We start from the raw sequence: 16,171 nt of genomic DNA, 5'->3' as shown, positions 1-16,171 counted from the left end.
CTAACACATCTTGTTCTGTACATGAAATGAGGACAGATTTATGTATATTAATTCTCAACCCCGAAGCATTTGAAAACAATTCCCACACATCTCTTGTCTTACTAATATTTTCCCGATTAGGTGCCAAAAACATAATATGGTCATCTGCGAGAGCTTAAACAATACATGGCTTCCCTGATGGCAACCTTAGTCCGAGCAATTCTTCCTCCATAGCCATATCGTGTAACTTAACAAGAATAGGATGATGTGTCACAATAGTGAATAGTAAAGCACTGGGCATCCTTGACTAACTGACCTCCGAATAGAAATCGGTTCTCTCTCTCTCTCTCTCTCTCTATTCATATACATACATTATACATATTGAGTTATAAAGTGTGTGTGTGTAAAGGTTAACCATATACATATAGATAGATGTACATATTTTGGAAAAGAAGAAACCATTAAAGCTCCAACACAGCAGAGGTTTCAGAAACTCCCAAAGGTAAAATCTCCACCACTCTCTCTCACTCACACAGACAATTGGCTTTTCTCCTCTTCCTTTCCTCCCATCCACACATTGAATCTTCCTTTTGATCAATGGGCTCTTCTCCCTCCTCCTGGCTCATCATCCTGTTGGCCATAGCCCTGTTCTTGTCCCTAGAATGTGACTGTGTCATAACCCATGCCTCTGATCATACGAAGCTCCTGGGTGAGAGAGGAAATTATACTGAAACCATAGCCATCAGTGCAGAGGCACGGAAGAATCAGAGTGGTGAAGAAGTCGGTGGTGGTCTTCTGAGAGATCTGAAGAAACAGAGCATTCCGGAGAATGAGGATTTTGCTCCAAAGGATGAGGAAGGGGGAAATCTTGCGGCTAGAAAAAGGCTTGAAGAAAGCGAAGAGAATCAAGAAAGCTCCACTGGCTCCAAGCCTGACACGGAAGCTCTTACAGACGATGTTCCAACTGTAGAGGATGAACGTGAGGTTGATTCGAAAGATTTCAGAAAAGAAAGCACTGATGAATACAGAACCAGAAAACCTCCAGCCGAATCGGAAGCAAAGGAAGAGGTGCCGAATTCCAGTGAATCCGAGACTGAGAAACCACAAGAGGAAGTGAAGGAAGAAGAGGTGCCAGAATCCAATGAATCTGAAAATGAGAACAGTGCCCAACAAGCCAATGACTTTGTCTTTTGGCCACACCCTGTAGTAACAAGAACTGGGTTGTCTCACATAAATGGCACGGTGAGTCTTGCTATATCTTATTTAGAATCAGTAGTTTTTGGTATTATAATCAATAAGGTTAGTATCAAAGCAATGAATGTTTTTCTGTAGGGATCATTTGGAATTTCAAACGAAGAGGCTTTCGAATTTGAAAATAAACCCACTGATCAACCAACTAACGATACGTCAATGTTGAATTCTGATTCGCCAGATCCATACATGAACACTCAAGGGTGCCATGAAACATTAAATAATATGAGAGCACAAACATCTGAGCCTCATAAAAAGTCCACTGAAACTGAAATGATTCTAGCTCATCATGGGTTATCTATGAATGGAAGGCCCTCTTCAGATGGGTATAACTGGAAGAAGTATGGGCAAAAGCAATTAAAAGGTACCGGGCGTCGTCGCAGCTATTATAAATGTACTCATCCTCATTGTCTTGTGAAGAAGCATGTGGAATGTTCTCATGAAGGAGAAATAACTGAAATTACATACAAAGGGGAACATAACCACCCAAAGCCACAAACAACACGGAGATCATCACGAAATCCTGCCCACATGATGATTCAAGAGAGAGGGATCCAATTGCAAGCACATGAAGAAAAGGTGGATTCAGATAAGAATTCAGCTGATTTCTCCTCTTCATCAGTGGTTATTTCTCATACCGGATTGACCGGAACTCCTGAACAATCGTTCTGTTCCCCTAGCGATGAAGAAGGTGAAACCAAAAGTGATTGTGAAGAAGAACAAGACTCGAAGCGCCGAAGGTATTATTGCCATCTCATTTGGGTTCCTTGAATTGTATCTTTTTTTGTTTACTTCTTTCTTTTGCTTTGTGTTTTAGAACCCTCCAGTATGCTTCCTGACAAGTATGTATTCACCTATATTGTTTAATGTATCAGGAGAATGGACAGCGGTGGGGAAATGCCACATTCATATCCAGTACCAATCACAACTGTTCGGGAGTCCCGTATAGTTGTACAAACAATAAGCGAAGTTGATATTCTCGATGATGGGTATAGATGGCGCAAATATGGCCAGAAGGTAGTCAAAGGCCATAATTTTCCCAGGTGTGAACTCTCTTTTGACAAATTTTTGTATGATTTTGTTTTAGCAATGAAACCATATACAAATATAAATTTCAAATTTATAAATCTTCAATTCTGCATATTTGATGTATCTAATCATATATGCATAATTAATTCCTTACCATAGATAGCTTTCTGCAAGCTTTGAAAAAACTCTGAACTAAACCTTGGGCGTTGAATGCAAGTCTAGAGTTTAATTAAAAGATTGAATTGCTTGCGTGGATTGATTTGCAACATGGTTTCCACATTCAAGTCATAGCTTTTATAATTAATGTGTGTGATGTATTTCGTGCACGACTTAAGAAAATTTTCCCTATTGTGTGCATATGTGTGTGTGAGAGAGAGAAAGATTCAGATGATCATTGAACTCTTTAACCCTTTGAAATATTGTGACTTGCAGAAGCTACTACAGATGTACAAATCTAGGATGTGGCATGAGGAAACATGTTGAGCGATCCTCTGCTGATCCAAGGACAGTTTGGACAACTTATGAAGGAAAGCATAATCACAATGTGCCTTTGAGAAGGGGCAGTGCTTGAGATTAATGTAATACCAATATTAACTACTAAAATCGCAATCCTGTTCTATTGCACTTACCCAAGGCTAAACTTTGTTTTTGGTTTCTTGGTAACAAGAGGAATCCGAATACATATCCTTGGATGGTAGAATCTCTAGGAAAACTTTTGTAAACATGTATATATGAGACCTCATGAAGCAAATAGATTTGAGGTCCTTAAACAATTTTCTCTCTTATCAATAACTCATTCATTTTAAGGGGACAAGACAACTAAATGGGTAGCACTTCATTCTGCAATTTCATAGTGGACCACAAGAGTAATGGTACATCATAGTACTTTTCAGATCAATGCAATCAAGAAAAAGTGAATGTAAATTATTGTTGGCAAAGTCTTGCTTTATTTATCACTTTTTTGTGTTGCCCAAAGAAAAGGCCCAACCTTTGCTTGCATTAACTTTTCCTTTCCTTGCTAATGAAAAATTGCTACCAACATAAGTAAATACATCCACAATATGTTACATACACCGTCATCATCAATTATGCACAACAAAAGGGGCCAGCATGCCTTGGAGAAATTTACAGAGGGCATGCATGGAAGCAAAGTCATTTTATAAGTCATTAAAATTAAACCTGAACCTTATATGAGACCATGGTAATTTATTTGTTGTTTTTGAAGCCTTTTGAGAAATTCACCGCTTGAAATGTGGCATGGGGTTGTAGACTATATGAGAAGGAGCGCATCGATAAAAGATTGTGCCTTGAGTCATCTATTGTCTTTTACATTTATCACATTGTACAATTATTTCATCAAGAGACATTGATATGGGATAGGAAAATAGAGTCTTGAAGGTTAAACAACTCGTTGACACATCAACATATAGTAATTTGTAAGAACTACTATGCTATGTGTGGTGTAAAGTAGAGGACGTGAAAACACATTTACTACCGGTTGTAAATGAGAGATATGCATTTACTATCTAGTGCTTGGTCTCGAATATAATCAACATGAACTATACACACATATTTGTGTGTATCTCTCTACGAGATTGGGCTACATCTTTTTCTGTAGATGAAGTAAACTCCATTTTTAGCCATTTTCTCTACATATGAGGTAAAAGGCGACATGCAACTATGCTGTTGTCAAATTTTGAGACAACATTAATACACCGCATTCCAATCATTTTTCTCATATTTCAAACTCCCCCCCTACAAGTCTCTCTCCTTCATAAAAGAACGCCACAATACAAAACCCCTTGTTAATTGTATTGTAATCATGGGAGTGTAAGAGTGGTATGTTAGTTCCCGACAAGCTAAATTTACAAACGATTATGTAGATGACTAGAACTAGAGATTAGGAATGCATGTGTCAATACATTCATAGATTAATGAACTTTCTTTGCACCACTAATGTATCACAACATTGGCATGTTGTGGAGATTGACCTTTCTCGGATTATATTATGTATGCTACACCAAACAATGAAAACATTCTCTTCTCCAAATAGTAACACCATGCTAGAGCCCATCGCTTTCTGCACCATTCGTTCAATATGGCATAGCTCACATTCTCTTTGATGGGAGATAAGCATTCGTGAACAAGCAAGGAAACTTGTAAGTTACGCATATTTTGCCTTCAACAAGTTTGTGAGTCTCGTTTTACACTTTCATACAATCTTTCTCCTTTGATCACATTTGAGTTTGGTTTCCACATTATGTCAATCCAATCCAATCCCCACATATTTTAGTTTTCGTCAACTATGCATATATTGCCTTGAATAAGTTTGTGAGTCTAAGTTTCATATTTTGACACAACCCCCCATCTACAACCACTTTTGAGTTTAGTTTCCACGTGTTGCCAATCCAATTCAATCCCTACATAGTTTTCTTTGACACACAATATGTGCTCCCTCAATCACATTGTTCATCGGTAAAACTCTAGAATATCAAGGATCGCTACTCAACTCCAGAAATACTATGTGAGAATGCTTCGAATTTGTTGCCATAAGTCATATTGAACCTCCAAGAATGATAATATAATGCAATATATCAATCCATCTTTTAATGTTCTCTCTATCGCACATGTTGGAAAACCTACAAGGAAATGTGAACATGTGTTCAACCACAATTTTTGCACACACATCAATGCTAAATGTTGAGAAAACTACAAGGAAATGACAACACTCCCCAACCATAAATTCTCATTGGCATGGCATTCAAAGTGGGTCGACCACTCTTTCTACTCATTATCTTGCAATTACAAATAAAGCATTGTGGGTGGATAACACTTCGGCTAAATGGAAGTTATGATATTTTCTCCAAACCAAACCCGAATGGTAACCCATTTCTTATTGTTTGAGAAAGAATCATTTCATAATATTCAAATTCTTAAAGGCCCCAAGATTGAGTTGTTTGTGGTGCTTCCCACCTTCAATTGTTGCATGCACCAACCTTGGGCAATTATACCAAGAAGGACAGACCATGTTTTGCTTCTTAGGGACAAAAATATGCTCCCTAATTGAGTATAACAATGACCTTAAAAAGAGTATGTTAGCCACGTGTCACTACGCATTCTCCACATGCCAATGAGACTCTTGAAAACATCAACGTCATTATAAAAAAGAATCATCCTATGCCAAGAAATCATGTTTCTAGCCATATGGTATTGAGTACAAAAAGAAAAAAATACGGCTACAAACAACAGAAAGACAAATGATGTTGAGAATTGAGATCTCAATTGAAATCCTATACACATTTAGAAGCCATGTGATGGAAATGCTAACACAAAAGGCAATATATGAGACCTTACCAAGTCACATATTTGGAACTCTTCAAGTGATGACATCTTGGAGGTTTCCCAACAACAAAATCTGACCAAGTAATCTACCTTTCAATTCTTTAAAATCTCTCTCTCTCTCTCTCTCTCTCTCTCTCTCTCTCTCTCTCTCTCTTTCTGCCAAAGTTCTTGGACATCAAGAGTTGCTACTCACTTTCACATGTATTATATGAAATGTAATATTTTTGGTCTCATAGGTCATATTTTACGTTTGAAGAAGATAGAATAAAATCTATCTATCTATATCAAAAATGAATGGCTACATTACATTCCAAGGCTTCTTAAGATCATTAGGTATGTAAACATGTGCATCATACAACAATTGAAATTTGAAACTTACCTTTGATAAACTAAAATAAGACAAACATGAATCATGTGAAAATCATGAAGTTAATAATTGCTAGAACTATTCTTTTTTAAAATCTACGAAAATCTTAGTTTTTAATTGTACAGTTAATTGCAACTATAGATTATAATGCAAATGTTTATAATAAGTTTGAACATATTTATTATGTTAATTGAGCTTCACATTGGTACATTCGTAGCCTAGGTTTCTATTTCATGCTCAATGACGTTTGATTTCTTATTTTCTTATGGTCATTGTCGAACATAATAATGTTGTTAAAATTATCACATTACTTGGATGTGGTGTGATATGGCTAGTCTATGCTTTCACATCATTTCCCAATGAGGATTTTGTAGTCATAAATTTGAAAGAGCTTTAAGTTATTGCATTAACCTAGATATAAGGTATAAAAATACTGAATAAGGCCAAAATCACACGATATTGTTGCAAGTGCATGATTTCTAACATGGGCATGTCTAGCAACTCACGTTTATTTTCCTTGTTGATAACAAGCTTTGCCTTGTATCTCGTCTGGGTCCACCATCTTTTGCTAAGGGAAACGGTTCATCTCTTGTTTGCTAGTAATTTCCATTGAGACATTCTCCTTAGCTATTTTCACTTTGAAGATACCTTATTATTCACAAGTTGATTAATGACTCAATTGCCCTCAATACTCAATAATTGCTTTAATTAGCAACACATCATTATTATCCCCATTCACACATGGAACACCCTAACAATAAAAAACAGCATGTTAATTATTATTGTGCACTCATGCTCATTTGATGATACAATTTGTAAAGTGATTAGAGTAAATATACAATTAACATGATGAAAATATTATCAAACATTAGTTTAATGACAAGATTATCAAGTCACTAGGACGTGATTAAGTTATTAGATGGTTATTCAGAAAAACAACATTATGTATTATGCAAAATGCCCCTAACTTAAACTAGAGTACCATGGTATAGTACAAAAACTGTAGGCTAGGTAGGGGTATTTCAAAATGCATTAGAAACCTATATTGTATTTTGATGTTTTACCCTTTGATTATATGGATCTTGGTAGCATATGAAAGCAACGTTACGTACAAAAGGGTATATGTACATATGTTGATGGCCCAATAGTGATAAGAAAATCAACATACTGCTACAAATCGATACTCTCATTTGATTTTTGAAAACTTTGGGGTATTTTGTTGTTTTACCTTTTGATGAAATGTGGTTCATGTGAGCATTGTCAAAGTGAAAAAAGGTTATAACTGATGAAGATATGCCATTGGGGCCGACCTAGCATCAATGTGAACATAATAAACATAGATAGTACAAATGAAGGGTGTGCACTAGTATGGTTTGGAAGAAAAACTCGGGATATGTTGTTGGATCAACAATGGCAGGCGATGTGGGAGCCATCCGTTTTCAAGTGGGGGGGGGGGGGGGGGGGGGGGCGTAGGTTGGGAAGACGATACAGAAATCATCTGTTCTCAGACCTAAGCAAGGGGTGTGGAAGAGTGATGCGAGAACGGTCCATGTCGGAGCAGGCATGGTCGAGGACAAATAACAGGGAAGCCGGCAAGCCGTTTTCGGACAGCGTAGTCTCTTAAGGATGCGGTGGTGTGAAAGTAGCCCGTTTTCGACCGATAAGCGATGTATGTCGGAGCAGACATTTGGTCTTCTGGGGCAATAATGTAGGGGGAAGCAAGGGCCATGCCGTATTTTGGACGGCCTAGTCTCTTAGGACGTGGTGGTGGTGGTGGTGTGAAAGTAGCACATGTTCGGCCGACCAATGTTGTGTGTGTTTGGGTTGGGGGGCAATCGATGGATCGATCGATACCTCGCCTCCTCCCCACTTCTTCCCCCCTTTTCTTTCGAGGAGAGAAAAAGACAAGACACACACATATCTTGTGTTGGAATCCTCTCTTTATACCTCTCTCTGTCTCTCTCTCTCTCTCTGTCTCTCTCTCTCTCTCTCTATTCATATACATACATTATACATATTGAGTTGTAAAGTGTGTGTGTGTGTGTGTATGTAAATTTTACCATATACATATAGATAGATGTACATATTTTGGAGAAGAAGAAACCATTAAAGCTCCAACACAGCAGAGGTTTCAGAAACTCCCAAAGGTAAAATCTCCACCACTCTCTCTCACTCACACAGACAATTGGATTTTCTCCTCTTCTTCTCCTCCCATCCACACATTGAATCTTCCTTTTGATCAATGGGCTCTTCTCCCTCCTCCTGGCTCATCATCCTGTTGGCCATAGCCCTGTTCTTGTCCCTGGAATGTGACTGTGTCAGTACCCATGCCTCTGATCATCGGAAGCTCCTGGGTGAGAGAGGAAATTATGCTGAAATCATAGCCATCAGCGCAGAGGCACGGAAGAATCAGAGTGGTGAAGAAGTCGGTGGTGGTCATCTGAGAGATCTGGAGAAACAGAGCATTCCGGAGAATGAGGGTTTTGCTCCAAAGGATGAGGAAGGGGGAAATCTTGCGGCTAGAAAAAGGCTTGAAGAAAGCGAAGAGAATCAAGAAAGCTCCACTGGCTCCAAGCCTGACACGGAAGCTCTTACAGACGATATTCCAACTGTAGAGGATGAACGTGAGGTTGATTCGAAAGATTTCAGAAAAGAAAGCACTGATGATAAGAATGGGGATTCCACCTCACTTGATGTAAATGTAGGAGATGGCAAGAAGCAAGCAGAGGGATTCAAGCCAGGGACTCAAGATTTGAGCTTGCAACACGAAGAAAAAGCATGGATTAAGGAAGAAGATTCGAGCCCGAAAAATGAAGATAACCACATTGTGGTAGTCGATGGTGGCTCCAAGGAGACCCCCGATGTGGAGCAAAGAACCGACGAAAAGAATGTGTCGAGTGATGAGAACAAGGAGAAAGTAGAGGAAAATGCCGGGTCAAATTTCAAGGAAGATGAATCCGAAGCCGAAAAACCGCAACTAGTATCAGATGTGACCATCGAGGTGGAGGGCAGTGAAACCAGAGAACCAGTAGCAGTATTAGATGCCAGGGAAGAAGAGGTGGAGACTGGCAACACTGGAAAACCAGTAGAGGTGTTGGAAGGAAAGGATGAGATGGAGCTCAGTGAAATGGAAACCGAAAAGAATCAGGCGGTATCGGAAGAGATTCCAGCTCCTGAATCCAGAACCGGAAAACCTCCAGCCGAATCGGAAGCAAAGGAAGAGGTGCCGAATTCCAGTGAATCCGAGACTGAGAAACCACAAGAGGAAGTGAAGGAAGAAGAGGTGCCGAATTCCAGTGAATCCGAGACTGAGAAACCACAAGAGGAAGTGAAGGAAGAAGAGGTGCCGAATTCCAGTGAATCCGAGACTGAGAAACCACAAGAGGAAGTGAAGGAAGAAGAGGTGCCAGAGTCCAATGAATCTGAAAATGAGAAACCAGTAGTCATATTAGAAGCAAAGGAAGAGACCCCAGAGTCCGATGAAGCTGAAGCTGAAAAACCACTAGTGATATCAGAGATGACTGAAACTGACACCGAGACTGAAAAACTGATATCGGTATCAGAAACAAAAGCACCTGTGGATGAGTTCCAAAATGCGACGAATGAAATCGAATCCCAGCTGGAAGAGATGAACCGAGGTGGGTTTGAACAAACTGACAATAATAATCCAATGCAAGACCAAAGGGACCCATCCAATGATGACTATGACATAATGCAAGAGCTAGCCGACTTGCCGAACAAACTACACGAGACGGCCGGACGAGTGGCCGACCATCTCCGTCCCGATGTGCTGAAATGGACTGGCACATCCAAGGAGTATTTCGACATCGCGAACCAACAAATAACCGAGAGCTTCTCCCCGCTCATAGGAAAGCAAATGGCTCCATTTCTCGCAACGACGATATCATTTGGCATTCTGCTTCTTCCCTTGATTGTTGTAGTTTACTTGTTCGAGCATATAAAGGCACTTGTCTCCCTGGAGAAGCTCCTATTCTTTGCGAATGCATACTTAGCTTCATATTTCGCAACTTTGTGGATCTCGTCTTTCATCATCGGCATCGAGCCTATGTATTTCTTCTATAAAAATACATTGGCAAGTAGCTACATCTCCCTTCAGCTGCTTCAATCATTGGCGTATGGGATCTACCTTACCTTTGTAATGGTGAATATGATCTACTCTTTTGCATTGGGGCAATTGACTGTGAGGTCCATTGCTATTGTTCAATGGACTCTTGCAATGTCTGTTGGTCTTCATTACTATGTGACCGTGTTCCATCCGGCTATTGCATCGAAGCCACCACATACGAGCTCAAAAGCATATGCAGCTTATAGTTTCGTGTTCCTAACCCTATGCCTTTTCGCAAGGCTCCGATTTGTCAAGAAGCCATACATTGTTTCTTCAGCAAATGGTGGCATCGGAAACAAGAATAGCTAATAAGAATTGGTGCATCAATGGAAGAAATTGTACTAGGTGTTATCAAGAAAAGGGAAAGCCAATCAATTGTGTCCATCACATTTTGTGATTGAGGTCTTCTTCATATTTATATTTCTCATTGCGCGCGGATTGAAGTTTGATAAACCGCCAGTATTTTTAACCGAATTGCAATAACTAATTATGTGACTCAAAGAGATTCTTGAGCTCAATGCACAATTGTGTTAATCAACTCTCTCCCTCCCCTCTCTCTCATGTTGTACTCGGTGTGATTAAGGAAACTTGTGTGAATTTTTGGATAGAATCACTACTGCAATGGAGAAAAATATGTTCCAAGTGGTTAAAATAAATTTTTGCTAGGCTTTCAAGAGAGGCTAGAACACGAAGCAAAAGAGTAGGTTATGGGCAATAGCCAATGGCATAAGTGACTGGTAGCATTGAACACAAACATTTGGCAAGTTTTTCGAAATCATCCTCTTATTTTTAAGCAATCATTGTTGTTGATGCCCAAAAAATCAAGCAGAAATGTGTAGCGAAAAGCCATGGATTTAAAGTTTGAGAGAGTGAGGTGTTTTTCACATGATCAAAGGGAGTAAATCTCTTGCTTTTTTGGAGTGTTGATCTATGGTTGCAAAAGGACACCAATAAAACAAAACTTGACGGTCTTGTATCCTTCAATTGAGACTATCATGATTTAAGTACAAGTTCACCATTTTCATGCATATGTAAGACACTATGAAGAAGCCCAAACTAGTGTTGGAAGTTGGTTGAAGCTTGTATTTAGAGTTGGAGGGGAGTAAGGCACTTGCTTTCACATGGTCACAGGGAGTAAGGCTCTTTGCTTTTTTGGAGTGTTGATTTATGCTTTCAAAAGGATGTCAACATAACACTTCTCGAGGGACCTATATCCTTTGATGAAAGACTATCATGTTTGAAGTGAAGTTTTTCCATTTTCATGCATGGGTAAGACATTAATAATGAGGAATCTCAAAGTTGTTTAATGTGGTGACCCTAATCGATTGTGAGGACTCAACCCCATATCTCTATCTCATACATGCATTCATGCCCATGTCTATGTGAATTTTAGAATTATCCACGTTAAAAGTTAAACAAAGCATCTCAAGGTGTTAAGCCACCTGTATTCTTGCAATCGATCTTTCTACATTTTAAATCAAGAGTTCTATATTTAGCATCTTTGCTAATTAATCTCCGTCATCCTCGAATAATTATATACTTCAGGTTGTCTAATTAATCACTTAATTTCCATCTACTATCTATGGCCATCCTTTTTTACTTCTCTATCTTCTCCCATCTCAAAACCTCGGCAATCCCATCCTAGCACACACATATCTAAAAATTTACATCATATGATATATCAACGACCACAACATTAGGGTTTCAACATTTTTAGCATTGCCTTAAGGCAAAAGTATAGTTTTCAAATCTTGGATTGTGTAAAGGGATTTGTATAAGCATATTTTTGTAGCAAACTAATGTCAACCTAATTATATAAGAAAAATTATTATATGAGCTATTGCTCTCGTACCCAAACTTAAACTTGCATACATAAGGTTTACTACGAGCAATAACTTGTGAAATACATTTGGGTGTGGCCAATTTAACATCTCTGTAAAGGCGATGCTTTTCACATTGTGTTTTAGTATTCATTGTGATTGCAATGGGGCACAATTGCTATGGAAAATGGTCTTTTAATAGTCAATATTTGTTTGCATGTAGTGACTAAAATTGGTGTTGTTTATAAATATTTCTCATAGTCACACCATGTGTTCGAGATACTTGACAATTGAAGTTATATAATATTCGAACGTTGCATGTACAAAGATCTCTAACTTGCCTTGAAACCCTCGATCATCTCATTAAATTATAGGACATTAGGAAATTGCCACTTGACAATTATGTCATAATTCCCAAAATACCATTTGACTTTAAGAAAAACCATAAATACCTCTATGTTATGGGAATCCATAAAGTCATATTCTTTTGGGGCATTATGATCATAATGCATTTATTTGTAGGACCACATCATATTGTTCTTTATGTAATTAAATTTACCCTCCCTAATGTGTTTCTGACATATCACACTAAAATACTTACTGACTACAGGGGATGAAACATACATCGAACTATAGGAGTTGGCAACAATTTGGTTGAAGCTTGAACTGAGCCATTAAACCGTTATTAAGCTATTTGGCGGTTTGGCTCGGCTCGATTTAGGTCAGCTTGAGCCTTGCCAGACTTGCTCGGCTCGATTTAAACTTAACCGGCTTGGCTTGGACAATGCCAAACCAGTTCAAGCCCAAATCGAACCATTATGTAATTTGAGAAATTTTGGCCAATTGATTAATAAGTTAATTAGAGAGGATTAAATTAACATAAGCCTAAGATGTAAAGTTGGCTGATTTTATATCCGTGTTGGAGAGATGTAAGTTGTTTTTGTCAACCTTGGAAGCAAGGCTGAGGCCTGATGTACTTTGGAGAAGCTGGCTAATCAAAATGAGCAATCATCCAATGCCCTTAGCATGGGTTATGTGAGAGGTGGAATGCCATATGATGATATCAAACTGCATCAAAAACTAAAGGAATGTTGAGTAATACATGGTACAATACATCTTTTTGTGGCCCTCACCAAAGCTTGATCTCAAGTGAAGGACCTAGAAAGAGGTGAAGGATGAACACATTTTTCTTGGATATGCTGAACATGAACAAGATTGACTAGAAAGATTATTTATATTTACCTACAAAGATTGGTTATAGTTGTTTGACACAGCTATACAATATTCATTGTAATAGTGGACTATTTGTATATTGCCTCTAGCCACTTTAAATTTAATACCAATGGAGGATATTTTTTATGGGAAAAAAAACATAACCCTAGGATATGTTTGTGTTAAATTTGAGAGGCTTGATAAATTTGTGTAGACGAAGTTTTTTGCTCTATATGAATTGAGAAGAATACAAATTTGTTAAAATATTTCCTATGTGTAATTTTAAAGCTACATTTTTTCAAACCTAACAAGATTGCTACTCCATGTATGTTAATACTTATCATAATGATTATGCATTGCGAGTGTTACAATCTATTGGTGTCAATCAACATGGAAATAATGCCCAAATATGCAAAACTAATTGTGCCACTAATATTGTTTTGAATACTATGAGATCTATTGTTGGTAAACCATCTTGAATTGTACCATTGAGTTGATTGATTGCATGTTTACAAAATGATTGATGCAAGTTGACATATGTAGTTTAAAACAAAGTGATGGTATTATTTGAAGTAAAACAACCGTGCAATAGAAATAGGTTAAAAGACAACATCATATTTGGCAAAAGCATTAAAAATTACAAAACGTCTACATCTATCAAGATCGGGACATGTCATCCACCATAGAAGGCATGCACCCTCGGGTTCTTCTTAAGAAAGAGATGAGTTGGTTGTGTGGGAAAGAATTTTACCAAGGGAAAAACACATTTGAACTTGAACACAAAAGCTAATAGTCTTAAGATTTATTTCTCTCTTGTCGTGACAAAAGATGTCTCTCCTAAACTCTTGTAAGAGGCATCCCTCTTCTCTCAACTTTCTCCCCACGATCCCGGTGTGGTGTCTCTCAAAGGACTCATGGAACTTGAAAGAAGTTGACTTTATGGGAGTCGAGCATCATCCAAGTGAGTCTTCGCCCTATAAAAGAGTAATCTTCAACCACAACAATAAGGATAGGTTGGTTGGGGGACATGTCACTTTTCTATATTATGCATCATTCATGTAAAGGGCAATGCTATCATATCATTCTTTATCAATTATATCATATTATCATGGACTAGTGAGAACTTTAACGTTGTTAAACTAGTTTTCATTGTCAATGTTACAAATTTAGACTTATGGAGTAAACAACTAGAGTGTGTAAAAAACAAACTCTTATTGTAAAGAAATTTATAGTAAACATGACATCAAACCCATCATTCAAGACGCTAATGGACAAGCTTGCTATTACAATGCAAAGGCTTTAAGTATGTTGTGCCATCTAGTTTATATATTTGAGTCACCATATTCTTGATAAACTCACATAATGGTCTAGAAATATGCAAACAAAGTTAGAAAAACTTAATTTCTAGTCAATAATATATAAAATTAAAAAGGGTTGGGAAAGTGTGTTTGGGTTCATTGGTGCATGAGAAACCGAAAATAGCGCAATCCGGTTTTGATATTGTCACGTGATTTGTAGATATTTTGGTATCACATTAAAATTATTATATAGTTTGGACATGGTAACATCTTGGTTTTTTGTTTGGAATGTTGAATAACAGGCATCAATGATCAAGTATTTTTCTTAGAATGTTGAATATTCTAAGAGATTGGAAGGAACTATGAAGTAACTTGAATGTTGTCTTTTGGAGATGTTTATTGAAATACAATACGAGAATCAATTAGAAGGTTTGTATACAAATTGTAAAATTAGATGTAGTTGACATATAATTGTAAAAGCCAATGAATTTACAACGTGGGAACCTCAGCTCTCCTAATTGTGTAACGTTGTCGTGAAGATTTTCGGCAATAGTGTGAAAATCCCATAAAACGTACGAAATCGAGTATGAATCACATAATACAATAATTGTGAAGATAACAATTTAAATAAATTTAATATCTAAGTACAAAATGATAGAGGTTTCGAATGCACTTTATTACACGAGAAACGGTGTCGTGAAGAAAACCGTCCACAAGCGGAATCGGTGCACAGGAGCGTAGGAACCGGCTCATCTCGAATGTTGTCCATAGAAGATCCTAGGTAGGCAGATTCGGTAGGTGGGGAAGTAAAGGGGAAACGGCTCCTTCCTTGCCTATAAAAGGAGGGAGACGAGGAGGAGGAAGGGATCGCGGCGAGTCGAGGACGAAGTGTTGTCGGTTCGTGGGCGAAGGCTTCTCTCTCTCTCTCTGGTTTGCAAACGCCATAGCTTCCTTCTGTGCAGGTTTCGGGAGGCTCGCGCTGCTCTGAGGAATGCCCGAGTGCTTCCGGCAGCACCTCCAACCTACTCCTTCCTCTCTGTGCGTTCACGGGCAGGTATCGGCATCTGTTCGCCGGCCTGTTCGGTTGTAACCGACTTCGTGTTTTGTTGTCTTCGTGTTTTGTTGTCTTCGTGTTCTTGTTGTTTGTCTTTGTTAATACATACATACATTCGTGTCTTTCTGTGTCGTTGTCCCACTTGCGTCTTTGCGTCGAAGGGCCGTGTCCCTATGGATCTACGCTCGCACGTAGAGGGTTTCGTCCCCTTCCTCTCTTGCTCTTTGGTACAGGACCCCCGAGGTTCCGCCTCATTCCACGCATCCGCGAGGAATACCTCGACAACGGACAACTAAATGTCAAGATATGAGGGTATAAAGTTTGTGAAAGGAAAAGAGAAAATTGTGAGATATCCCACATAGGCACGATAAATACGGCTCTCATCGTATATAAGGTAGAGCAAAAGATATTATATTTGTGTCTATGTGTGGAGCATAGAGAGTTCAAGGTAACTTGAACTAAGAGTGGAGGTGGGCTAGCTACTCGTAAAGGGTTTTGGCCAACCAAAACCGGACCAGCGATGGAGTCGGTGATCCGGCGGCACTGGTATCCGACGTCGGTGATCCGACGGCAACCGACGGCAGCACCGGTATCCGACGCCAATGAGACGACGGCATCCAACGACTAGATAAATAAATATATAAATATAGATACATATACAAGGAGGGCAAGTAAGGATTCGAACCTTGCACC

The 16,171-nt window shown here is 38.6% G+C and overlaps 2 protein-coding genes across 3 annotated transcripts; both read left to right on the top strand.

Moving 5' to 3' along the window:
• Positions 1-550: 550 nt before the first annotated feature.
• On the top strand, positions 551-3,215 carry LOC147859738 (uncharacterized). Its single transcript, XM_087325178.1, has 4 exons — positions 551-1,221; positions 1,312-1,970; positions 2,106-2,273; positions 2,692-3,215. Exons 1-4 carry the CDS (start codon positions 577-579, stop codon positions 2,828-2,830), a joined length of 1,611 nt encoding a protein of 536 aa, XP_087181304.1. The 5' UTR covers positions 551-576; the 3' UTR covers positions 2,831-3,215.
• Positions 3,216-8,190: 4,975 nt separating this feature from the next.
• Positions 8,191-10,704, top strand: LOC147859737 (uncharacterized). 2 transcript variants are annotated; one of them, XM_087324865.1, is made up of 2 exons: positions 8,196-9,251; positions 9,372-10,704. In XM_087324865.1, exons 1-2 carry the CDS (start codon positions 8,211-8,213, stop codon positions 10,401-10,403), a joined length of 2,073 nt encoding a protein of 690 aa, XP_087180991.1. In that variant the 5' UTR covers positions 8,196-8,210; the 3' UTR covers positions 10,404-10,704. The 2 variants fall into 2 exon arrangements, with proteins under 2 accessions (XP_087180990.1, XP_087180991.1); XM_087324864.1 differs by having other exon boundaries at positions 8,191-10,704.
• Positions 10,705-16,171: the final 5,467 nt, after the last annotated feature.

The sequence above is a fragment of the Azolla caroliniana genome, unplaced genomic scaffold, assembly GCF_043228905.1.
Source record: "Azolla caroliniana isolate FFs.n. ecotype wild unplaced genomic scaffold, voAzoCaro1.0.p SCAF_9, whole genome shotgun sequence".
Classification (NCBI taxonomy): Eukaryota; Viridiplantae; Streptophyta; class Polypodiopsida; order Salviniales; family Salviniaceae; genus Azolla; species Azolla caroliniana.
This window is presented reverse-complemented; position numbering and strand designations above follow the sequence as displayed.